At 38.9% G+C, this 26,058-nt stretch overlaps 1 protein-coding gene and 1 non-coding gene across 2 annotated transcripts in view; one reads left to right on the top strand and one right to left on the bottom strand.

Annotated features, from left to right (window-relative positions):
• Positions 1–26,058, top strand: part of CHRNA7 (cholinergic receptor nicotinic alpha 7 subunit) — a 127,876-nt gene that overhangs the window by 87,583 nt on the left and 14,235 nt on the right. Inside the window, exon 5 of the mRNA XM_057543560.1 lies at positions 23,472–23,551. Within this exon, the coding sequence (XP_057399543.1) occupies positions 23,472–23,551 (80 nt within the window). The remainder of the gene's footprint in view (positions 1–23,471; positions 23,552–26,058) is intronic.
• Positions 5,342–5,448, bottom strand: LOC114236639 (U6 spliceosomal RNA). Its single transcript, XR_003622535.1, has one exon. It is a non-coding gene; the product is annotated as a U6 spliceosomal RNA (small nuclear RNA).

Genomic DNA, 26,058 nt, shown 5'->3' with positions numbered 1-26,058 from the left:
TTCTTTTGATGTTCTCAGTAAGCAGAACATACGATGGGTTCCATTTTATAGACTTCCAGTGGGTGCCTCTAAAAGCTTGTGGCAGGTGGCATCTGGGTTTGAAGGTGGCAGTTCTTCCTGACCTTCCAGTGGACATTGTCACATTCTTTTTATCTTGGCTTTTTTGACCCTTTTACCTCATTTATTGTGAAAGCCAACTTCAGATTGAGAGCAAAAAAAAAAAAAAGTCTTCATGCTTCAAAAGAGCAGTATCATTGGCCATTACAAAGTCAAATTGCTTCATTTCTATCCTCCCTTCCCTAAACAGCTAAATACATTTTGATGTGGTTATAATGACTGCATTTTTCAGTAATTATAAACATTTTCTATGTTTCTATGGGCACTTTCTAATTTAATTTTAATGGTAACATAAGATTCCATTGAGATGATGTATTTTAATTGACCATTGTTGGATATTTGGTGTCTTAATTTTTTTAAAAAAATAATTCTAAAATGGATGACTAATAAGAACCTGCTGTATAAAAAAGTAAATAAAATAAAATTCAAAAATTCAAAAAAAATAAAGTGCTTATTAAGAATATTAAAAAAAAATAATTCTACTTTTTATTTTGAAATAATTATAGATTCACAAAAAAACAGAAAAAAATGTACAGGGAGGTACATCTTCCTACCCTTCCCAATCTTCCCTAGTGGTAACATTTTAAATAAGTCCAGTAAAATGTCATAACCAAGAAATTGACATTGGTACAATCCACAGAGTTTATTCAGGTTTCACCCATTTTACATGCGCATAATTCTAAGCAATTCCATCACATGTGAAGATTTGTGTAACTCCTCCTACAGTTAAGCTCTGGCACATACTCATAGGATATCCATCTCTAGAATTATGGCATTTCAGTAATATTATATAAATGGATCCATACAGTATGTAACGTTTTGAGAGTGGCTGAATAACATTCCATGGTATAGATGTACAACATTTGTTTAAATATTCATCGATTGAAGGACATTTGGGGAGTTTACAGTTTTTAGGTATTATAAATACATCTACCATGAACATTCATGTACAGGTTTTTATGTGAACATAAGTTTTTATTTTTCTGGTATAAATTACACAAGAGTATAATTGCTGGGTTGTATAATACATAGATGTTTAGTTTTCTAAAAAAACTGTCATACCCTTTTTCAGAGCACCTGTACCATTTACGTTCTCATCAGAAATACGTGACTCAAGTTACACTGCCTCTTCACAAGGATTTGATGTTTTCATTATTTATTACTTTGGTCATTCTGATAGGTATGTAGTAATATCGCATTGTGGTTTTGCATTTCCACGGGGCTAATGATGAACATTTTTCCATGTATTTATTAGTTATGCATATCCTCTTTAATCAAGTATCTGATCATTTCTTTTGCCTTTTTTCTAATTTGATTGTTGCTGGGTTTTGTTATTTATTTTTTACTATTAGTTTTGAGAGTTCTTTATATATTCTAACTGTGAGTCTTTTTTCGGATATGTGTTGAAAATATTTTTTATCCTTCTATAGCTTGTCTTTTCATATTCTTTTTGTTTTTGAATTTTATTTTATTTATTTTTTTATATGGCATCTTTTCATATTCTTAACTGGATTTTTCACAAAGCAAATTTTTAAAAAATTTATATACATGAAATCTACTTGATGGATTGTGTTTAGGTGTCAAGTCTAAGAAATCTTAGCCTACACCTATGTCCTGAAGATTTTCTCCTGTTTCCTTCTGAGTTTTATAGTTTTAAGAGTTACATTTAAGTCTGTGATGACCTTATCTGGTTTTGGTATCACGGTAATGCTGACTTTGTAAAATATATTTGGAAAGTTTCCCTTCTCTTCAGTTTTTGGAAGAGTTTGAGAAAGATGGGTATTAAATTTTCTTTAAATATTATATGCAATTCACCAGTGAAGCCATCTGGTCCTGGGTTTTTTGTTAGATTTTTGATTACTGTTTTAGTCTCTTTACTATTGATTGGTCTATTCAGATTTTCTATTTCTTCATGATTCAGTCTTGGAAGTTTGTATGTTTCTAGGAATTTATCCATTTCTTCTAGGTTATCCAATTTATTGGATTTGTTTGTAATAATCTAATAATAATAATTGTTTGTAATAATCTCTTATGATCCTTAGTATTTCTGTGGTATTAGTGTAACTTTTCCTCTTTCATTTCTGATTTTATTTATTTGAGTCCTCTCTTTTTCTTCTGGTTAGTCTAGCTAAAGGTTTGTTAATTTTGTCTTTTCAATGAACCAGTTCTTAGATTTGTTCCTCTTTTCTATAGCTTTTTGTCTCTATTTCATTTATTTCTGCCCTAAGTTTTATTATTTCCTTTCTTCTACTAATTTTGGGCTTTGTTTATTCTTCTTTTTCTAGTTCCTTTAGGTGTAAAGTTACATTTTTGGGGTGGATTTTTCTTATTTTATGAGGTAGGCCTATATTGATAAGAACTTTTCTCTTAAAGCCACTTTACTGTATCCCATAGATTTTGGTATGTCATATTTCTGTTTCATTTCTCTCTAGGTAATTTTTGATTTTTCCTTTGATTTCATTGATGACCCGTTGGTTTTCAGTAGCATGTTGTTTAATATCCACATGTTGTGGGTTTTTTCCCCATTTTTTTCTTGTGATTAATTTCTAATGACCCCATTATTATATAATGCCTGTCTTTGTCTTTTATTTCACTGTTAGTTTTAAATTCTGTTTTGTCCGATATGAGTATGGCTACTTCAGCTTTCTTTTCATTTCCCTTTGCATGGAATATCTTTTTCCATCTCTTCACTTTTAGTCTGTGCGTGTCCTTTCTTCTGAAGTGAGTCTCTTGTAGGCAACCTACTTACGGGTCTTGGGTTTTTTGTTCATTCATCTACTCTGTGTATTCTGATTGGCAAATTTAGTCCATTTACATTTAAAGTAAGTATTGATAGGTATGTATTGCCATTTTCTTAATTGTTTTCTAGCTATTTTTGTAGTTCCTCTCCGTTCTATTCCTCTTCTCTTATTCTCTTCCCTTGTGTTTTGTGGTTTTCTTTAGTGTTATGTTTAGATTCCTTTCTTATTTTCTTTTGTGTATTTACTATAACTTTTTTCCTTTTGGCTACTGTGAGGTTCACATATCACATCCTGTGTAAATAGTAGCCTGTTTTAAGTTAGTAGCAACTTAGGTTTGAACACATTCCAAAACTTTATCTTTTTAATACCCCCCATGCTTTATACTTTTGGTGACACATTTTATCTCTTTATTTTATGCATCCCTTAAGTAATTAAGTATTGTAATTTTAGTTAATTTTATCGCTTTTGTCTTTTAACCTTCATGTTTGTTTTATGTGATTAATTTACTATATTTATTATTCACCTTTCCAGTGAGATTTTTACTTTTGTATGTTTTCTTATTATTAGTTAGTGCCCTTTCTTTTCAGCGTAAAGAAGTCCCTTTAACATTTCTTATTGGGTCAGTTTAGTGGTGATGAGCTCCTTTAGCTTTTACTTATCTTAGAATATCTTGATCTCTTCTTCAATTCTGAATGATAACCTTGCTGGGTAGAGAATTATTGGCTGGAAATTTTTTGTTTTTTTTTCCTTTCAGCACTTTGAATATGTCATGCCACTGCCTTCTGGGCTGTACAGTTTCTGCTGAGAAATTTACTGATAGCCTTAGGGGTTTACCTTGTATGTAACAAGTTGTTTTTCTCTTTCTGCTTTTAAGAGTCTCTCTTTATCCTTAACTTTTATTATTTTAATTATAATATGTCTTGGTGTGTGACTCTGTAGGTTCATCTTATTTGGAACTTGCTGCACTTCCTGGACCTGGAAGTCTGTTTCCTTCCCCAGACTAGGGAAGTTTTCAGCCACTATTTCTTCAAATAATTTTTCTGACCCTTTTTCTTTCTCCTCTTCTTCTGGAACCCCTATAATGCAAGTGTAATGTTGTCCCAAAAGTCCCTTTAGGTATCTTCGCTTTTTAAGTTCTTTTTCATTTTACTGTCCTGTCTGGATGAGTTCCATTTTGTCTTCCGGCTTGTTGATTTGTTCTTCTATCTCATCTAGTCTGCTGTTCAGCTCTTCTAGTGTATTTTTCAGTTTAGTTGTAACTTCTGTTTGGTACTTTCTTATATTTTCTGTCTCTGTTGAAGTTCTCACTGTGTCCATCCATTCGTCTCCTGAGCTTGGTGAGCATCTATATAACCATTACTTTTAACTCTTTATCAGGTAGATTGCTTATCTCCATTTCATTTAGTTATTTTTCTGAGGTTTTGACTTGTTCTTCCAATTGGAGCATATTCCTCTGTCTCCTCATTTTTCTTAATTCTTTGTTTCTATGTATTAGGTGAATCAGCTATCCTTCCCAGTCTTGAAGGAGTGGCCTTATTTAGGAAATGCCTTGTGGGGCTCAGAGGTGCAATTCTGCCTGGCCACTAGAGCCAGGCATTCAAGGGTTGTCCCCTATTGAGGCTGCATGCACCCTCCTCTATGGTGGGGCCACAGCTGCTTCTGTGGCATGCTGGTGGGCTGGGCTTCCCCCCAGGATGGCTGAGGGACATAGCTACAGCTGCTGTGGTGTGCTGGTGAGTGAGGCAGCCCCCCAGACTGGCTTGGAGGTCTACCTGTGATGGCTGCACCGACTGGTAGGTGGGGCTGATGTGCAGGAGTGGGTGGGGCTCTCAGTGGGGCACACTCACTGGTGCTAACAAGTTAGAGGGAGAATTTCAAAGTGGTGCCCACCAGCACCAGTATTAGCAAGGTAGTCTGAAATGGCAAAAATGGTTCCTGGCACTGTCTTGCATTCCCCAGGGAGCATCTGAAATGGTTCCTGCCTCTCTGGTGATGCTTCAAGGTTAGTAAGTGGGTCCCTTGACCTACAGTCTATATGCTTTTCAATCTGATGTTTTCATGCTGGCTTTTGGGTTGAGTGAGTCTGTATGTGGGCCCTTTAAGAAAGAATTTTCTCTTCTCTCAGTTCTGTGGTTGCCCTAGATGTATTCCCTTTTGGTTTTTCTTTTTTTTTTATTATTGAAGTATAGTTGATTTACAATGTTGTGTTAATTTCAGGTGTATAGCAAAGTGATTCAGTTATATAAAATATATATATATATATATTTTTTTTTCCTTTTCAGATTCTTTTCCATTATAGGTTATTACAAGATATTCAGTATAGTTCCCTGTGCTATACAGTAGGTTCTTGTTTATCTGTTTTATATATAATAGTGTGTATATGTTAATCCCAGACTCCTAATTTATCCCCTCCCTCCCCTTTTGGTAGCCATAAAACTGTTTTCTATGTGTGTGAGTATATTTCTGTTTTGTAAATAAGTGCAAAAACTATAGAATGCTTCACGAATTTGTGCATCATCCTCATGCAGGGGCCCTGCTAATCGTCTCTGTATTGTTCCAATTTTAGTATATGTGCTGCCGAAGTGAGCACTCTCTTTTGGCTTTTAAAATCAGGTGTTTTGGGGGCTTGTCTCTCCTGTGCAGGGTCAGGGTGCCTGGTGTGGAGCTTGAATCCCTCACTCCTCAAAGAAAAGATATGGACCTTTGTGATCCCTCCCGATTGTGGATCACTGCAGCCAGGGTGTGGTTTCCTCCTTGGTGAGACATCTCTCTGCCTCTCCTCACCATCTCAATGTTGTCCTTTTACTCTTTGTTGTGGAGGTTCTGTTCCTCCAGCTTTTGGGTTCCTTTATGAGGGGATTATCCCATATGTAGTTGTGGATCTGCTGTGTCTGTGGAAGGAGGTGAGTTCAGGATCATCCTATGCCACCATCTTGAACCCTCCTTCACAATTTTTTCTAAATGTTGACCTTGTATCCTCTGACCTTGCTCCACTCATGTATTAGTTTTAGGAGTTGTTGTGGGGTTTTGTTGTCGTTGTTGTTAGAGATTTCTTGGGGCTTTCTACATAGTTATGTAAATGATTTCTATCATCACGTCAACTGCAAATAAGATGGTTTTCTTTCTTTCTGATCTCTATGCCTTTATTTCTTCTGCTTTCCTGGTGAGGACTCCAGTATTATGTTGAATAAGGGTGTTGAAAGATCAGGAATAAGATCTGCCTTGTTCCTGATCTTAGAGGCAAGGCATTCAGTCTTTTTACCATTATGTATGATACTAGCTGTGGTTTTTTTGGTAGATGTTCTTTATCAGGCTGAGGCAGTTCCCCTCTATTCCAGTTTTCGGACAGTTTTTATTCTGCATGAATGTTGAATATTATCAGTGTTTTTTTCTGCACCAATTGGTATAAGCATATGCTTTTTATTCTTCAGCCTATTAATATGGTTGATTCATTGATCAGTTTTGAAGTACTCCAACCAATGTTGTACTCATGGAATAAACCCCACTTGGTTATGTGTATAATTCTTTATATATGCTGCCAAATTGTATTTGCTAATTTTTTGTTAAGGATTTTTTTGTCTATGAGGGAATGTACTCTATACATTTCTATTTTTTTCCTATTCTTTTTTTTTCAGTACTATCTTTGTGGTTTTGGTTTCAGAATAATATTAGCTTCTTAAAATGAGTTGATAGATATTCTCTCATCCTCTATTTTCTGGGAGAGAGTTATAGAATTGGTATTAATCCTTCTTAATTGTTTAGTAGAATTTTCTAGTGAAACCATCAAGACCTAGAGAATTCATTTCAGGAATTTTAAAATTATTAATTCAATTTATTTAATAATTTTGTGACTATTCAGCTTATTTATTTCCTCTTGTTTAAATTTTAGTAAGCTGTGCTTTCCAAGGAATTGGTGTATTTCATCTAAACTGTCAAATTTATAGGTGAAGAGTTGTTTGTGACATCCTCTTGTCATTCTTCTGATGTGTGCAGTACTCAAATTCATTCCTGATATTGGCTTGTCAATTTAATTGATCTTTTCAAAGAAGTAGATTTTTGTTTCATTGATTTTCCCTATTGTTTTTCTTTTCTCACTTTCATTGATTTTTCTTCCTATATTTATTATTTCCTTCTCTCTACTTGTTATGAGTTTATTTTTCTCTTCATTTTTTTTGTTACATGAGGAGTCAGCATAGTTACAGACTTGATACTTTTTTCTAATGTAAGCATTTACTACTATACATCTCCTCAGCACTCTACCTGCACCTCACAAATTTTGATAAGCTGTATTTTTAGTTTCTTCAGTTCACTTTATCTTTTGAGTTTCCCATAGACTTTCTCTTTGACTCATAGATTATTTAGAAATTTACTGTTTAGATTCCAAGTCTTTGGAAATTCTCATGTTGTCTCCTTTTTACTTGTTTTTAATTTGATTCCATTGTGGAAAATCACACTCCATATGGTTTAAATCCTTTTAATATTGTTGAGGTTTTTATGGCACAGTTTGTGGTCTGTCTTAGTATATGCTCCATGGGGACTTGAAAACAATGTGTTTTTGCTGTGTTGGGGAAAGGGTTTTCTGTCAGTTAGGCCCTATTGGTTGATGGTGTGTGAAGTTCTGTGACTTTCCTGATTTTCTGTCTAGTTGTCCTCTCATCAAGTGTTGAAAAAGGAGTGTTGAAGAATGTGGATTTGTATATTTCTTTCTTTCTTTCCTTTTCTTTTTTTTTTTTTTTTACTTCCTTCTGGTTTTGTTCACATACTTTTCAGCTTTTCAGCTTGTTTGGGAAAGAATGTATGATTGTTGTGTCTTCTTGGTAGGTGGAGTCTTTATCAGTATGTAAATTTATATCTGCCCTTTGTAATTTTCTTTCCTCTAAAGTCTAGTTTATCTGGTAATAATATAGTTGATCTTGCTTGTTTTGATAGTATTTTCTTGGAATATGTAATTTGGTTGGTAGCCTACAGGCCTCACCTCTCTGTTGATGGTGTTGGTGGTAGAACATGATTTTTTCCTTTGGTGTTTAGCTGAGGTGGGACTATTACTTAAAAGTTTTCTGTCTCCCTGGCTGCCCTTTCCTGGTCATTTTGCTTTTCTCAGGACATTTTTGTTGTTGCTGTTTTTCTCTGCACCTGTTGATGCTTCTCCAGTACTCAGTTTGGAATATAAGAGACAAATGGAAAACCCAGGGACCTCGTGTCAATCCTTCTGCCTTCTTCTCTGCATTTTCACAGTGGTCCTATGTTTATTTATATTTTATGTTAAGAATTTTAGGCATAGTTAATGGAAGTAATAGTGCTGCAAAACACTAATAACCAAATACCATACTCTGGGCATTTTTTTTCACTAAAGTAAATATTTATTTGGGGCAGAATCCCCAGGCCATTACATTTTATTTCTTATTTATTTATATACTGTGTTGTTCCCAAGAAACTCTTAAAGTGACTGTAATGGATACATAAAAACGAAGACGTTTATTTCTGCCAGCCAGTTCGGTTCCTGGTGAAAGATCCCATCCTGGCCTGTAGATGCCTGCCTTCACACTGTGTCCTCTATGGAAAAGAGAGAGAGAGAATATGAATATTAATTTCTTCCTATTCTTATAAGGCTACCAGTCCTATTGGATTAGGGCCCCATCCTAATGACTGCATGTAACCTAATTACCTCCTTAAAGGTCCTATTTCCAAATATATTCACATTGGGGGTTAAGACTTCAACATATGAATTGAGGGAGGTGCAGTTCAGTCCATGCAAATAGGTAAAAGTGTGTCTATTCTATCCCTAACAGAAAGTCTGAGCTCCAGTTTTTGTTTTATTGAAATTGGTAATAAACATATTTGTGACTATAATTATTTTAATCTTATATATTTTCCCAGATGAAACATGGAATTTTTAAGCTTCTTAAATCCTCTTATCACATTTTGTGAAATTTCTTTCCAAACACGTTATACCAGCTTGGTTCACTTGAAGCACTTCTTGCTTCAGTGTTCTGGTGGAAATACTTAGTATAATTTTAGGCAGGAAATATTTAGATTAACCTCTTGAAGATAAAAACAATATTTCTGTTTTATCATTTTTAGATTTTATTTATACTGTCATAGCAAGTGCATATGCTTAGTTTACTTAGATTTCATATTTATTCAGATTAATGTTGATCAATTTCTTTACTATCTTCAATCTAAAGGGAAAAGCTCCCTTAAGAAAATTAGTCTGGTCACTTTTCAGCCAGTTACTGGGGAACTTCAGGCATGGACTTGGTGGCCCCACTTATGTGGGAGGTTCCCAAGGTGGCATACATGCCAGGTCAGAGGTCACTGAAACACAGGTGGGAAGAGTGCAAAGTCAGCACCTTTCCCTCTGTGTTTTCTACTCACCTTCACTCACGTTTGAATTTCTACACCTGATTTACAGTCCTTGTGTGAAAAGTAACCAAGGGCACCAGTGGCAGAAACTCTCCCCTCCCCAGCAGGGGTGGCTAGCTTTCTTTTGTCCTCTTTGTTTCATGGCTCTGGAGAGAAAGGGCATCACAGGTTACACAGCTCAGAAATGGAAAATTCACTTTTCTTCATGGACTCATTCACATCCATGAAGTAGGCTGCCTGACCTCTGTGTTGGAAGGACTGCAGGGGCTCTGAGCAGCCCGGGAGGATGGAGACCAGTGCTTTCCCCACATGGAGCCCTGGGAGCTCAGGGAGTTATCCTGGGTCCTGGGTCACCAAACAACTCCCCTAGGGAGGCAAGGGTGACACCTGGGCCCCACCCTCTTACCCAGACCAGGTGGGCTGGAACCGACTACTGTGGAAACACTGCCCTCTCTGAGAAGGGGGCTGGAGGAGCATCTCCTTCTCAGTGCAGGAAGGTGAACAGGAAGCTTGCCTGTTTCTGGCTGTATGGGGGAAGCTCCATGTCACAATCAGGGGGCTCGGAGACTGAAGATTCATTCCAGTCTTTGGCATCTGGAAGCTGAGATGTGCCCTGTCCAAGCTCCATGGTGGTGCATCAGTGTTTGAACCCTGAGTTTTCTGCCACCTGACAAACAGCACAAACTACAGTGGTTGGTGTCAGGAGTGGGGGCTGGAAAGCTGTGAGGGGACAGCCACAGGGCTCTGCTCTTCTCCCCACCTCCCCCTTGTCATTTTGCTTCCACCAACACTGTGGCTGCATCTGTGTCCCCTGAGCTCTCACTCTATATCGCCCTTCATTAGATTTTACAGCAAACGTTACAAAGACTGTTTGTTAAAGGCAAACAAACATATGCAAACAGATGAGTTGAAAATTAAACTTACAAAAGACACATAAATAAATAGCAGCTCCCTTGGAGCAAATATTATCAGACATAACAAACTGCAGATCTGGATCTAAACTTTAGGTAATAAGAACTAATAAATAATGTTTAAATAATTAAACACAATTAAGAATTGAAAATGCAAGAAAAACGCAAAACACTCTTTAAAAAACAGCTTTGGAAAAAATCACATAAAATTAATAGAGATGAGAAATATAGGCATCAAAATTAAAAACTCAGCTTATCTGCAAAACAGAAATAAACCCACAGACATAAAAAACAAACTTATGGTTACCAAAGGGGAAGGGTGGGGGAGGGATAAATTAGGAGTTTGGGATTAACATATACACACTACAGTAGATAAAATAGATAAACAGTAAGGACCTACTGTATAGCACAGGGAACTATACTCAATATTTTGTGATAACCTAAAAGGGAAAAGAATCTGAAAAAGAATATATATATATATATATATATATATATGTGTATAACTCAATCAGTGTGCTGTATACCTGAAACTAACACAACATTGTAACTCTAACAACATTTAAAACTAACACAACATTGTACAACTAACATTTCAATGAAATAAAAAATTAAAAACTCAGTAGAAGCATTGCGTGTCAGATGAGACACGGTCAAAGGAATAAGGCAATTTCCTAGATGAATCATAGCCAGCTAAATAGGTGAAAAATATGAAAGAATGGTGAATGGATGCATTGGTGAATGGTGCTTCTATGTACCAGGTCCTGGTCCAAATGTTTTACATATATTTACAACCTTTTTGAGAAGGGTACTGTTATTATTTTGCAAATAAGTCAAAAATAGGAAGAGTCATCAAAATAATAGCACAGTGTGTCTGAGGTCATGCAGAAAGCTGATGTGGACGTATGAACCCCATCCTGGATTGACCCCACACTTAACCTTGTGAGACAGGGCATATGCATTCCTCTCTTGCGTAGGTGCTCCCACACGTGGTGGCTGGTATTGTAGAAGGAAATAATAGAAAGAACGTGGGAGAAGTGTTAGGAGATGATTTTTCAGAGGAAAGGTAAAATTGTGACCCATATACCGATATAAAAAATGAACACATGCTAAAGAATTTATTTTACTCACAAGACATGAGGGAACCAGGCAGATGTTAGATCCAATTAAAGGAAAAGTCAAACCAGGACAAATGTATATGAAGTAAAGGAATGTTGAGATGAATTGTAAGTGGACATAAAATGTGTTTATTTACAGGGCGCAGGAAGTCAAATCACCACCAGTGAAATCACTCCCAGACAACACATAATTTATACATCTATCCTCTGCTTGCAGCTTACAAAGAGCTTCCAAAGAGCTCAGACGTAGTCCCATGCCTTGCTCAGAGCTGTATGCTTATAGAGGATGCAGTTTTCCGGTGAAATATGACTTTTTCCTCCAGAAGCCGTGTTCCAAAAGAATGGCTGAGAATTTAATAATATTGATGAAAAACATAAATCCTCAGTTTCAGGCAATACAAGAAGTCTGAGGAAAGATAGATAATAAGAAATGGGCACCTAGACAACTTTGCTAAAAGCGGCAGAACGCCCAAAGCTAAGGAGATGCTGGAAGAAATGAAAGAAAAAAAGATAGTTTGCTACAAAGGGATGACGATTAGACTGACTGCAGGCCTTTTAGAGGCAACAGTAGAAGCCAGGAAAAAAATAAGAGTAACTTTAAATTTTGAGAGAAAATAATCATCAACATAGAATTCTGTCCCGGCTAAACCCTTCTTTACACGAGGGGCAAAATCAGGACATTTTCAGGAAAACAAAGACTAAAGAAGTTACCATGAAGAGGTAAACTGCCATGATGAAATACCAGAAATACATGTATTAAAGAAACTACCAGAATATACATTTAGGAACAGGGTATGAGAAGGAATGCAACTGTTAAAAATTCAGGTAAATATAAACAGTTTTGAACATATATAATAATGATGAACTTGAGGGTGAAAAACAAAGAGAGATTAAAATGATGGAAAACAGTAACATGAAAGGCAGTATTTGGATGGTACTTGGAGGTAAAGCACTTAGTTGGACTTAAGTTGCTCTGGCAGAGCATAGAGCTGTCAGCTTCGAGTAAAGTATACACGTTAAAAATGTAAAAATCGAAACTGTCTATGATACATTGCTAAAGTGGGGAAAAAAAGCAAATTCTAAAGAGTATTGTATGTAAGGTCCAACATTTTGTTTAAAATATCTGTATGTATGCATATGCATTATATACAACTGATGTATCCACATGCATAGAAAAAGGTCAGAAAAAAATTTTAAAGAGGTTACCTCTGAGTTAGAAAATTGTGGGTAATTTTTATTTTTGTTCCTTCAGTCACCTCATAATTATTGTGTCCCAAGTGTTTTCTGTATTTCCCTTTTTGTGAATATGTTTTATTTCTGTAATTAGAAAAGAACAATAAATGTTTGTTTTAAAGGGATAAAATAATGTAAGAATAACCATCAGAAGTATAAGAATAATTTTTTAAACTTCCAGACAGGTAAGAAGTGAGTAGGGAAAGAATAAAGAAAACATGAGAAGCCTAAAGAAATGAGGGAAATGCAATCAAAGGAGGGTGAAATAAAAAGCACAAAATTAAATAGTAGGAATAAAACCAAACATTGTAACAGACAAGGTAAAAGGATTAGGCAGCTAGTTAAAAAGACAGAGATCCCCCAACTATATATTTTTTAAAAATCCAGCTATACACCATTTGGAGATATATATATATATATATATATATACACATATATATATATATGTGTGTGTGTGTGTGTGTATACACACACACACACACACACACACACCATTTGGATATATATTTGAACTAAAGCATAAGTACACAAGAGACAAAAAAAAAAAAAAGGAAAAAGATATACTTGACCAACAGGAATAAGATAAAACTAGAATGGCTATGTTTACAACAGGAAAATGCACACACACACACACCCACTCTCATGTGCACGCACACATGCTATAAGAAAAATGGTACAATTAAGGTTAAAGGTCAAGTCATAATGATAAAAAAGAAACAATTTCTGAGAATATTTAACAAATTTCACATGTATGCACCTAATAAAATAGCTTTGAAACAAATGAAGAAAAATTGGCAGATAAATCCATAATTGTGGTAGAAGATTTTAATGTACTTTTTTTTTAGTAATTGATAGTTCAAGAAGGAAGAAAAGTGTCAGGATATAGAACTTCATAATTAACAAGTCTCATCTAATGTAGAGCAATAGATACAGATAGACACAGATAGAGAAACAGATGTGTCCTTGTTCTACTAAAAATACATATCTGGAGAACTAAGTACCCAAATGTGAATTTAAAAAAAAAAACTTTAGCATGTGTGAATGTGTGTGTGCATGTGTGTATATATGTAGGGAGAAATCCATAGCCTTAAATGCTTACATTAGGCAAGATTTTAAAACTAAAATTTGTGAATTAATTACCAATCCCAAGAAGTTAGGAAAAAAATAATATTAAGTAAATAGAAGGAAGAATAAAGGAAAGAGTAGAAATTTATTAAATGAGAAAAATAAGATAGAAATCAAGAATGAATAAGTTGGTTTTAAAAAGAACTAATAAAATGAACACACCTCAGGGAATAATTATCAAGAAAGTAAAGAAGAGAGAATATTATGGACAACTTTATGCCATTGAATATGGAAACTTAGCCAGAATTTATTTTTTCTAGAAAAATATAAGCTGGTTCTAGACAAAATAGAAAAATAGACAAGATAATTGGATCTATCTACCTATCTATCATCTATCTATCTTTAAAATATGCTTTATTTTTTAGAGCAGTTTTAGATCCCCAGCATAGTTGAGAAGGTTCAGAGATTTCCCACATAGCCTTGCCCCCACAATGCACTGCCTCCCCCATTATGAACACCCTCACCAGAGTGGTATGTTTGTTACAATCGATGAGCCAACATTGACAAATAATGATCACCCAAAGTCCATAGCTTACACTAAGGGTTCGCTTTTTATGTTGTACATTCTATGGATGTGGACAAATGTATACTGACATGTATCCACCATTATAGTATCATACTAGCTTCACTGCCCTAAAAATCCTCTGTGCTCCTCCCATTTATCCCTCTCTCCCCCCAACTCCTGGAAACCACTGAACTTTACCATCTCCATAGTTTTGCCTGGTCCAGAATGTCACATAGTTGGAATCATACAGTATGTAGCCCTCGGACTGGCTTCTTTCACTTAGTAGTATGCATTTAAGCTTCCTCCAGGTCTTTCCATGGCTTAATAGCTCATTTCATTTTAAGACTAAATAACATTTCATTGTCTGGATATACCACAGTTTATTTATTTATTCATTCACCTGCTCAAGAACATCTTGATTGCTTCAAAGTGTTGGCAATTATGAATAAAGCTGCTTTAAACATCCATGTGCAGATTTCTGTCTGAACATAAGTTTTCAGCTCCTTTGAGTAAACACCAAGGAGTGTGATTGGTGGATTGTATGGTAAGAGGATGTTTAGTTTTGTAAGAAGCTGCTGAAGTGTCTTTCAAAGTGGCTGTTCCCATTTTGCATACCCATCAGTAATGAATGAAAGTTCCTGTTACTCTACATCCTTGCCAGATGTGGTGTTCTCAGGGTTCTGCATTTTGACCATTTAATAGGTGTGTGGTGGTATCTGGTTGTTTAAATTTGCAATTCCCTAATATCTTCTTTGTTGAGGTGTCCAAGTTTTTTTTGATTGGGTTGTTTTCTTACTGTTAAGAGTCATTTGTATATTTTGGTTAGCAGTCTTTATCAGGTATATCTTTTTTCAGATATTTTCTACCAGTCTGAAGCTTGCCTTTTCGTTCTCTTGATTGGTATGTTTTTAAAAAGAAATTTGAAAAAGTGGGTTTTGCAGGCAACTTCCACCTAGCATACAATATCACTTATGAGCATGTATGTATGCATCTTAACTAGAGTATTAACTCACTAAATCTGGCAATAATTTTAAAAAAATCATAACAAATTTAGTTTTCTAATGAAAAATAAGTTTTGTTTAACTTTAGAAAAATTCATTCATATTCATTCTATCAATATTAACAGAATGAAGGAGAAAAATCATACGATCATCTTGGCAGCTGGGGAAAAATCAGTTGATGGTATTTAATACCCATTTGTGAAATAGAAGAAAACTTGTGTAACCTGATGTAAGGTGTTTACCAAAAGCTCATTTAATGCCGAAACATTACAAGTTTCTATATGTGGAACAAAATAAAGATACACATTGTCATCACTTAAAAAAATATCTCAAGAATGATAAGAATCTTAAATAACAAGAAAAGTAAAAGAATGAAATATTAAGGATTAGAAAGGAATAAACTAAATTACTATCATTCATAGACTATATGACTTTTTCCCAGTATTTGCAGGTGTTAAAAAGTATCAATAAATAAATCTAAGACCAAAATAAATGGTGAGTTATATATTTATTTCTGGGAAAACTCAATATCATAAAGATGTCAAAATTTCCCAAACTAGTCTGTAAATTTAATGTGATTCCAACTAAAGTCTCAACTGGGTCTTCATGGGACTGGACAGGTAGATCCTAGAACTTAACAATGATGAGTAAAGGGCAAAGGATAGGTAAGATAATTTTTAAACAAAAGAACAAAGTTGTCGAAGACTTGCCTTGCCAAATACCAACATTTCCATTAAGTTGTAGTGATTAAGATGATGTTGTACTGGATCAGGAATAGTCCTATTGATCAAGGAACAATATTGGGAGCCCAGAAACTTGACACAGGCTTTGATAACATTATCCCATATTATTTATAACATTGTTATAATTCATCCAATGTTACATCCAATTGTTATAATCCATGTTATATGCTATTTAACATACAAATGGGTGGGTAAAGAAAGGATCTTGAATAGATTCTTCTGGAAGCCTCCTGCTGATACCTAGATGTCTGCCTCCTGGGATCTCTGAAAGGTAGAACGACCATGATATTTCAGTTCTGCTCAAGACTTTTGGTCATGGTCTGTGACAAGCCACATTGCTATCATTTTAACATGTCCTTAACACTTAAGAATAAAATACAAAACAAAATATCCAGAGAAAGAACTTACTACTCTCTTTTGAAATAAAATTAGTCAATTCTCTACAGACTTTTTTTCCTCTGAAATCTGGGCATCAGCGGTATCTTAACATGTAATTGGCAGCTTTTTTTTTTTTTTTTTTTTTTTGCTGTTACCAATATATTGTTTTTATTTTTTTATTTTTATTTTTTTAACACCTTTATTGGAGTATAATTGCTTTACAATGGTGTGTTAGTTTCTGCTTTATAACAGAGTGAATCAGCTATACATATACATATATCCCCATATCTCCTCCCTCTTGCGTCTCCCTCCCACCCTCCCTATCCCACCCCTCTAGGTGGTCACAAAGCACCGGGCTGATCTCCCTTGCTATGCGGCTGCTTCCCACTAGCTCTCTATTTTACATTTGGTAGTATATATAAGTCCATGCTTTTGTCTCCTTAGGTAGGTTTATTCCTAGGTATTTTATTCTTTTTGTTGCAGTGGTAAATGGGAGTGTTTCCTTAATTTCTCTTTCAGATTTTTCATCATTAGTGTATAGGAATGCAAGAGATTTCTGTGCATTAATTTTGTAACCTGCTACTTTACCAAATTCATTGATTAGCGCTAGTAGTTTTTTGGTTGACTCTTTAGGTTTCTCTTTGTAAAGTATCATGTCATCTGCAGACAGTGACAGCTTTACTTCTTCTTTTCTGACTTGGATTCCTTTTATTTCTTTTTCGTCTCTGATTGCTGTGGCTAAAACTTCCAAAACTATGTTGAATAATAGTGGTGAGAGTGGGCAACCTTGTCTTGTTCCTGATTTTAGTGGAAATGGTTTCATTTTTTCACCATTGAGAATGATGTTGGCTGTGGGTTTGTCATATATGGCCTTTATTGTGTTGAGTTAAGTTCCCTCTATGCCTACTTTCTGGAGGGTTTTTATCATAAATGGGTGTTGAATTTTGTCAATAGCTTTTTCTGCATCTGTTGAGATTATCATATGGTTTTTCTCCTTCAATTTGTTAATGTGGTGTATCACATTGATTGATTTGTGTATATTGAGGGATCCTTGCATTCATGGGATAAACCCCATTTGATCATGGTGTATGATCCTTTTAATGTGCTGTTGGATTCTGTTTGCTAGTATTTTGTTGAGGATTTTTGCATCTATGTTCATCAGTGATATTGCCCTGTTGTTTTCTTTCTTTGTGACATCTTTGTCTGGTTTTGGTATGAGGGTGATGGTGGCCTTGTAGAATGAGTTTGGGAGTGTTCCTCCCTCTGCTATCTTTTGGAAGAGTTTGAGAAGGATAGGTGTTAGCTCTTCTCTAAATGTTTGATAGAATTCGCCTGTGAAGCCATCGGGTCCTGGGCTTTTGCTTGTTGGAAGATTTTTAATCACAGTCTCAATTTCAGTGCTTGTGATTAGTCTGTTTATATTTTCTATTTCTTCCTGGTTCAGTCTCGGAAGGTTGTGCTTTTCTAAGAATTTGTCCATTTCTTCCAGGTTGTGCATTTTATTGGCATATACTTGCTTGTAGTAATCTCTCATGTTCCTTTGTATTTCTGCAGTGTCAGTTGTTACTTCTCCTTTTTCATTTCTAATTCTATTGATTTGAGTCTTCTCCCTTCTTTTTTTTTAATTTTTTTTAAAAAAATTATTTATTTATTTATTTTTGTCTGTGTTGGACCTTCGTTTCTGTGCGAGGGCTTTCTCTAGTTGCGGCGAGCGGGGGCCACTCTTCATCGCGGTGTGCGGGCCTCTCACTATCGCGGCCTCTCTTGTTGCAGAGCACAAGCTCCAGACACACAGGCTCAGTACTTGTGGCTCACGGGCCCAGTTGCTCTGCGGCATGTGGGATCTTCCCAGACCAGGACTCGAACCCGTGTCTCCTGCATTGGCAGGCAGATTCTCAACCACTGCGCCACCAGGGAAGCCCCCTCCCTTTTCTTCTTGATGAGTCTGACTAATGGTTTATCAATTTTGTTTATCTTCGCAAAGAACCAGCTTTTAGTTTTATTGATGTTTGATCCATGGCAGCTTTTATTCCTTAAAAGATTTAAGATAAATGGCACCTTAGATTGACAGTCTTTTGAGATAGATGGGTTTCCTCTTTCTTCTTCATTTTCTTTTTTTCTTACAATATTTTAAATTTTATTTTATTATTTTTATTGAGATACAATTGATCTATATATACAACATTGTATGTTTACCGTGTACATTGTGTTGATTTGAAACACATATATATTACAATATGATTACCACTGTAGCATTAGCTGACACCTCTATCCTCATCACATAATCATTATTTCTTTTTTGTGGTAGAGCAATTAAGATCATTTTCGTCTTTTCTGCTCTTCCCTCTCTCTCTTTCAAGGACCATGTGAGCTCAGAGGGAATGGGTCTGATGGTGCCTGAGACCCTATTCATTACAGTCCTCACCTCATGAGCCCACAGTGTGCTCTCGACAGCAGTGCAGTGTACCTGGGGTTTTTTGCTCAGAGATGGGGGTCAGTGCTGTGGGGCGAGATGAGCAGGGGCTGCACCAAGCTGGGATCGGAGGGCTCTGCTTCCAGGGCCAGGAGCCCTTTCCAGGGCTGGGATCAGGCACTGTGTCAGACCCTGCAGATGGGGAGCAGGAAACAGTCTTAGCCCAGACCACCAGGGTTCACCTGTGCCCCTTGGGCTCTGCCTACCTGTGCTGCCATTGACGTCTGGAAGCACAGTTTGTAATCCTTTCCTAAGGATGGGCCCTTGGGTCCTGCAGGCATAGCCACTGGTGGTTAGCTCTCAAGCCCCTGTACTAGCCTTGCTGCTTGGGACAACATCTCATTCACCCCTGCTCCAGGCAAACCTCACCTTCATGAAGCCTCCCTCAGTCCAGTCTACCTCCAGGTGTGTGATCAGACTATGCTCTCTGCTGGGGACACGCCCACCTTTCTTGGTGGGCTCACAGAAGCTGTGAGCCTTCTGTCCATCCTTAGAGCCTGTCCAGATGTCCTCTGCTCCTGACTACTTGACGGATAACATAGGACCTGCACCTTCAATATTGGGGTTAAATATGCCTCCTCTCCATGGGCACTTCTCAGTGGGAGTGCCCAGAGCTCTCCTCACACCAAGTGCAAGCTCATCTGTCCATCACTACCTGGACAAGGACCAAGGCTGCTGGAGGGAAGAGGTTTTGAGGGGAGTGAAGGGCCACGTGCCAGGGTCGTCAAAAGTTCTGAGGGTGTATCCTGTCCTCTAGTAGTCAAGAAAAAATATATATGTTTGACTGTTTTCTAACGGTTTAATACAGAAACTTTCAGGTGCACACCAGCACAGAGAGAAGAGTGAGCTGTGTTCTGTGAACCCACCCAGCCTCCAGGGTGACCAGAATCTGCTGGCTACAAGGCTGTGATACCACGTGGCCTCAAGGTCACTGTCAGCTGGCACCCAATGGACATCACTGATATTGTTGCCTGGCAGGTCCTTGCAGTGGTTTTGGTCACTCATGTTTCACAGGGACTTCATCCCCTGCCTGTTTTCAGACTTAGATTTTAGCAACAGAACCCCTTTTCAAAAAAACCTTATCTCCAGCCCTAATGGTCAAAACAGATGAAGTGGTATTAGCACATAATTATTACCAGAGTTTACTTTTATATCATTTACGTATAAAATCTATTTGCCCCTGGGAAAGAACCCTAAAACTTCCATAGTGAGCATTAAGATTTGAATTTTGATAATGATGACAGCGGTACATTTATCTCAATATTCTATTTTGGTTGAACGGTATTCAGAAATCACTGAGTCACACAGGTAAGCTGTTGCTAATGGCAACAGATTTTTATCTTGTTTTTACCCATTTGCCTTGTGATCTCAAGAGTCTTTTCAATTAAGTTGCTCCAAATCCATGGAGAAAGAGCTGTATGAATTTCTTTTTCTTCCAGAATTGAATCACTAACAGATGCCCACAGCCTTTATTATAAATATAAAAATCAGCCAAGACAACACCCAAGCTTAAAATAAGCAAAGCTATGCAAGCATCACACAGTGCTTTCTGCTGTTGCTGCTACAGAGGGGGGAAGAGGTGCCAAGGCAGATGCAGGTTCTGTGCTGGAATTGTAGATTCAAATGTGAATTTTTTTTAAAAGAGCAGTAATGCAAAACTGAAATCTTACTGGGTGACTCATTTTCAAGAGTTTCAAATACATGCAGTATTCATGGCAAGAGGAGTTTTAGTTTCATGTTCACCAGAAAAGAAGTTAAACTGGCCACATGAACTAATACATTGGTAGTGTCTGAAGAGTTAAAATTTTGCAAACAATTATTTGAGTGTTTTTGGACTTTTATTAGCATTTTGAAACACAAGGAAAAGAAAATATTGGAATCAAACATTTGCAGAAACCTGAAGCACCTCCACAGAATCTTGGGGTTCCAGAGAACCTAATTTAAAAAGCAGGATAAAATCCAGGGTGAGTTTGTGAAGGTCCACATCCTCAGATATTTGGTGCCCTGTCACTGTTTGTGTCTCATTAAGACAGTCGGGTACAGACTGCAGTCAAGCAAAGAATATTTACATCTTGAGCCTTCCTCTTCCTCTCTCTCCCTGAGTGTGTTTGGAAGTCAGGAGGTGGATGTGTCCTTTTTCATCTCAGAGGATTATCTTTTTATTGTAGCTTAGTCTTCCTCCCTTCCTTCTTTCTTTAAGCTTCATCACATTTTTGTTTCATATTCAAACCTTGGCTTTCTTGTACAGTTTTTTCCTGAAGTTTCTGGTGGCTTTTTTTAATTAAAGATTTTTGAAAAAAATGTGCCCTTAATCAAATCCATGGTGTTTTCCACCTTATTGTTTCTTCTCTTCATTACTCTGAATCCACTTTACTCTCTTCAGAGACCCCTTACATCTTGCTGTAATTTGGACCCTGCCCCTTTTTCTAGACCCACTACACAGCTCATCATGAAAATTCCTTTTCCGGATCTTTAGGTTTAGTCTGAAAGTTTATTTCTTCTTCCTTAGTATTCACCCTCATTTTTCTGGAGCTGATGCTCAAGTCCATGACCAAGAAAATATATATAAGAAACAAGCTCTCCGGCACCTTAATGTTCTTAAAAACACCTTTCTTTGCCTTCATGTTGGAGGGGTTTCTTTCAGCTCTGGAATTTCTCTCTGTGATTTTTCTCCCTCCCACTACCCACCCCTGCCCCCATGTCTCTTCCGCTTCTGTTGAGTGCGTTTCCCTGGCCTTTACTCTGAGGCCCTCATCCTTTCGGTCTTACGTTTCATCTCAGTGATTCTTATCAGCCAAACCTCCCGCCAATTTATAAAGATGTATTTCATAGATCATGTTTTAACTTCCATATTGCCATTTGTTTTCCTAAATGCAACATCCTCTTGAAGTTTTGTGAGCATATTACTTTTTTAAGAGGTAATTTTTCATTCCTTTCATTGACTGTTTCTTCTTGGATCTTTCTTGTCTCTGTCCTTGTCTCTCACAGTGAAGGCTGTCCTCAGATATCTCATGATGGTGAGTTTCCCCTTTAGAGGATTTTGGGAACAGAAAAGGCTGCAGAGGCTCTGTAGACGTGGGCAGCCCTTAGCAGAGGTTCTCCAGTTGCTAAAATGAGGGAAACTTAACTCGAGGTGCTGGCACCTTGACTGGCTGCCTACATTTTCTTGAGGCTGTTTACTTTTTTATTCACCTGTAGGGTGACATTTTTTGTTTTAACATCTTTATTGGAGTATAATTGCTTTACAGTGGTGTGTTAGTTTCTGCTTTATAACAAAATGAATCAGCTATACATATACATATATCTGCATATCTCCTCCCTCTTGCATCTCCCTCCCACCCTCCCTATCCCACCCCTCTAGGTGGTCACAAAGCACCGAGCTGATCTCCCTGTGCTATGTGGCCTCTTCCCACTAGCTATCTATTTTACATTTGGCAGTGTATATATGTCCATGCCACCTTCTCACTTCGTCCCAGCTTACCCTTCCCACTCCCCGTGTCCTCAAGTCCATTCACTACATCTGACATTTTAAGGACATGTTTTAATCAGGCATGGTAAAATGCAGACACAGAAATGACTGTCAGGAAGGAAGGAAGGAAGTTTATCATGCAGTTCCCTGGAAACAGGAGGCATGCTCGCCGTACAGGGCCACACAGGGAAGCACCAGGGACGGTCAGGAGGCAGAGGGAGTGAGGGGAAAATGTGGTCAAAAGCCTTTATTGTTGTTTCCATGGAATGGAACTGGTGAGGCAGGGTAAGCAGGGCTAGGACCGGGAATGCCTTCAGCAGGCTTGGGTACATATGCCCTGTCCCTGTTTGTCTGGTGCCTGGTCCTGGGGTGATTAGGGCAGGTGGATGGTGGCCAGGAGGGTGAGAGCTCCATAAAAGAGATGGTGGGGGTGTGGGCTCTGGATTGGTTGCTTTCCATTTGAGCGAGTTGTTTGCTATCTCTAGGAACTGGTTGACCTGGGGCGGGGGTGGGGGTGGGAATAGTCCCTCCAGGATCAGCAAGACCCCAGATGTCAAAGTGTCAGAACACAGAAAATGAAAAACCTGGATAATAAGGGCTGTTGGTCTTAATTGTTTTTCCTTTCCGTTTTGTGTGCCCCCTTTAACCAGGTTGGTAACTCCTGGCTGTAGGAGGTTCTGACCTTGGGCAGGGGGTGGGGCTGGAGTGCGTTCTTCTAAACTTGAACCTAATTCTTCTGTCTCCACCTGTGCTCCTTCCTGTCATCACTAATCCTGGAGCCCCGTACTCCTTGAGGCTGCCCAGCTCCCCCGTGCACCTGCAGCCTCAGCCACTCAAGATGGATTTCTCAGGCACCAACCGAGCTTTGGGCCCATTCAAGGGGCTGGAACTAGAGCCTTGAACACAGTGGGTCCAAATCCCACCCTTAAGGGCTGATAGAGGGGCACTGTGCTTCCCCCCACTCTTTATCTCCTGCAGATAGATTGAAATGTCTCATCTGCCAGTGTCCTCCTAAGTTGTCTTCAGGTTTCATTTTTGCTAAGAGCTTTGTTTTATATGCACATGGAAAAAATTGGCATCCCTATGAAACGGAGGTGGGCATTGGTCTGTTCCCCCTGTGCTCTGGGAAGACCTTCCAGGTCAGCCACAGGTGGGGCTCTCAGACCGCCGCTGGCTGCCCCAACTGCAAGCAGCAGCCCCTCTCAGAGCTGCTCGGACTGCAGGAACAACCGCCCTAAGGGCGTGGGGAACCCACTGCCCAGCCGGGCTGGCTCACGGATACTTCTCCTGTTTCCAGTGCTGATGAGCGGTTTGACGCCACGTTCCACACCAACGTGTTAGTGAATTCTTCTGGGCACTGCCAGTACCTCCCTCCAGGTAAGTGCCGCTCCCTTTGTCCCCTGCAGTTAGACAGCGTGAAGGAGGTTGGGGTGCCCGACGGTGCCCACAGGGGCAGCGGCTGGCTCTGTGCTCTGGGCATCCTTAGCCTCCATGCACGGCCAGCCCTCCTGACTTCTCCTCTGTGCTTGCACGTATTCCCTGAGCGTGGCAATGCCGTCTTCCTCTTTTTTGTCTTGGGGTCATGGCTCAAGCTGTCTTTGCCAACACATGTCCTCTGTCCTTATTGTCTGTCCTGTGTTCTTAAAGTTCATCCACAACTAAAACAAGTCTCCGTTGTCAGGTCATTTCTGTTCTCCTTATAGCCTGCAAGCCAACCTCCAGGTCATTTCCTCTCCACAGCCTGCCTTTTCCTTCCCACTGCACTGGGTACCTGGGTATGTGCTGCCCTCCAGTGTCGGGGTGAGATGGTGACCTTGCTGGGCGGGCTTCTTGAGTGTGTGCATTAAAGCCCACCTGCTTGTTGGAGGCGAGAACAGGTGGTTTCCAAGGGACTCATCAGTGATTTCTTCCTGAAAGAGCTTCTCTCCTTCTCAGGCAGCTGATGGGTAACTGCTGGGGTTGAATCTCCTCCCATCAGCCCATCATTCCTGTCAGTTCACAGGGCCTTGGGCTGCTTGTGAGTGATCCATGCCTTGGGAAACCCGGGCTTTGTGCCCTCAAGATATTAACAGATTTTTAAAAATCTTCTAGATGATTTTTCACATGTTCTTTTCCAGGGTTATTTCCCCCACTGCAACTGTTTAACTTCCTGTTCCCAGGCAGCCTGCAGCCACCTCCCCCCTCACCACCAACACATACACCACAAACACACACACACAAACACACACGTACACACGTCACCCACTAAAGCCATACATACACACCACACATATAGACACATCACACAAAAAACATACCACACACTATCCGCACACACACCACACACTCTCACAGACAGACACACACACACACACACACCCTCCAGCAGTCAGCCCCGTCTTGTGCCCTCGGATTCATCTCACAGCTCACAGCAAAGCTGGCTTTGCCTCCTGGGTTGTTGTTTACATGCTCTTTCTCATTAGCAGAGGATAAGCGTCCCGAGGGCAGGATCTGTGTTTATTCCCGTTAGAACCACCCTCATCAACCAGGGGCCTGGCCCACGTGTAGGTAAACAAACGCGTCAGGGATTGAACCTGTCACAGGCAGATAACATCCATTGTTGTCTGAGGAGATGGAAGGACTCCAGACTTTCAGGTTTTCTGTCTTAAACCTTGTGATTCCTTGCTTCTTCCTCAGCCCCTCCTCTCCTCCTCCAGGTCACGCAAGCCTTCCTCCTAACAAAGACCTCGGGGATGGGTCTTCCATCACTGATACACTCTTTTACACCAGGCCTAGAAGTTGCAGCTTCTATCATGAGAACTATTTTGGAAAACGACCTCCAGCAGTCATCAGCGTAGAAGAATACTGGGCTGCGGGTTGTTTTGAAGGCTGAGGCTATTTTCAGCCACAGGAGCAGCACTCCTGACCCCCGAGCCCTCTGTGCAGCAGCCCCTTTGGGGTCAGTTCCTACCTCCCAGCCTCCATGGCCCCTGGAGTCTGTCAGGAGGGCACACTGAGCTTTGACTGTGGGAGTCTCCCCTATTCTGGCCGAGAGAGTGTGGGGTTGTCTGGTTCAGGGCAGCAAGACTGCGCCTGGGGTCGCGTAGACCTGATCTGGGAAGCTGCTCTGCTCCAGCAACTAAACAGGCAAAAAGTGCTTCAGATGCAAGCTTTGAAATGGACTTGGTTATTAGGAAATGACTTCTTTCCCATGTCATATTTTTATTTTTTAACAGCATTATTGAAGTATAAGTTACGTATTATACAATTGACCCATTTTAAGTGCACAATTCAATTATTTTTAGTAAATTCACAGAGTTGTACGACCACGACTGCAATCTAGTTCTAGAACATTTTCCATCACCCCCCAAAGATCCCTTTTGCCTGTTTGCGGTTAATCCCCACCCTCACTGCCAGCCCGAGGCAACCACTGACCTGCTTTCTGCCTCTAGAGAGTCTCTTTTTCTGGTCATTTGATAGAAATGGAATAATACAGTTACAGTTTCATTTTCTACCAGCAGTGAGAGTTTTGGGGGATTCAGCCCATTAATGGGAGGGCAGTGTCTGTAATGACTTCCAGATTCCTGCAGACATTGGATGTAATGCTGCAAATCCTGTTCAAAGGGACTTGAGGAGACAGGAAGTTTATTATCCTTTCCCAGCTTGACTGTGGGTGGGTGGGGGGTCCCTGTTAGCAAGTTGAGTCCCTCCATTCATTTTTTAAAATTTGGTAGCAGAAATTTACAGAGCGTCTGCCCTGTCCCTGTGAGCACTGGGACCCTTAGCTATTTGTGCCATCACTGCCTTCTGGTCTTTCTCTGGGCAGCAAGGAGCACATGGGCATAAATGGCTGGTGTGGGCTTATCTCAGTGACCTGTTGAGAAATTTACTCCCAACTTGTCCTG

Source organism: Balaenoptera acutorostrata, chromosome 3, assembly GCF_949987535.1.
Source record: "Balaenoptera acutorostrata chromosome 3, mBalAcu1.1, whole genome shotgun sequence".
Classification (NCBI taxonomy): domain Eukaryota; kingdom Metazoa; phylum Chordata; class Mammalia; order Artiodactyla; family Balaenopteridae; genus Balaenoptera; species Balaenoptera acutorostrata.
This window is presented reverse-complemented; position numbering and strand designations above follow the sequence as displayed.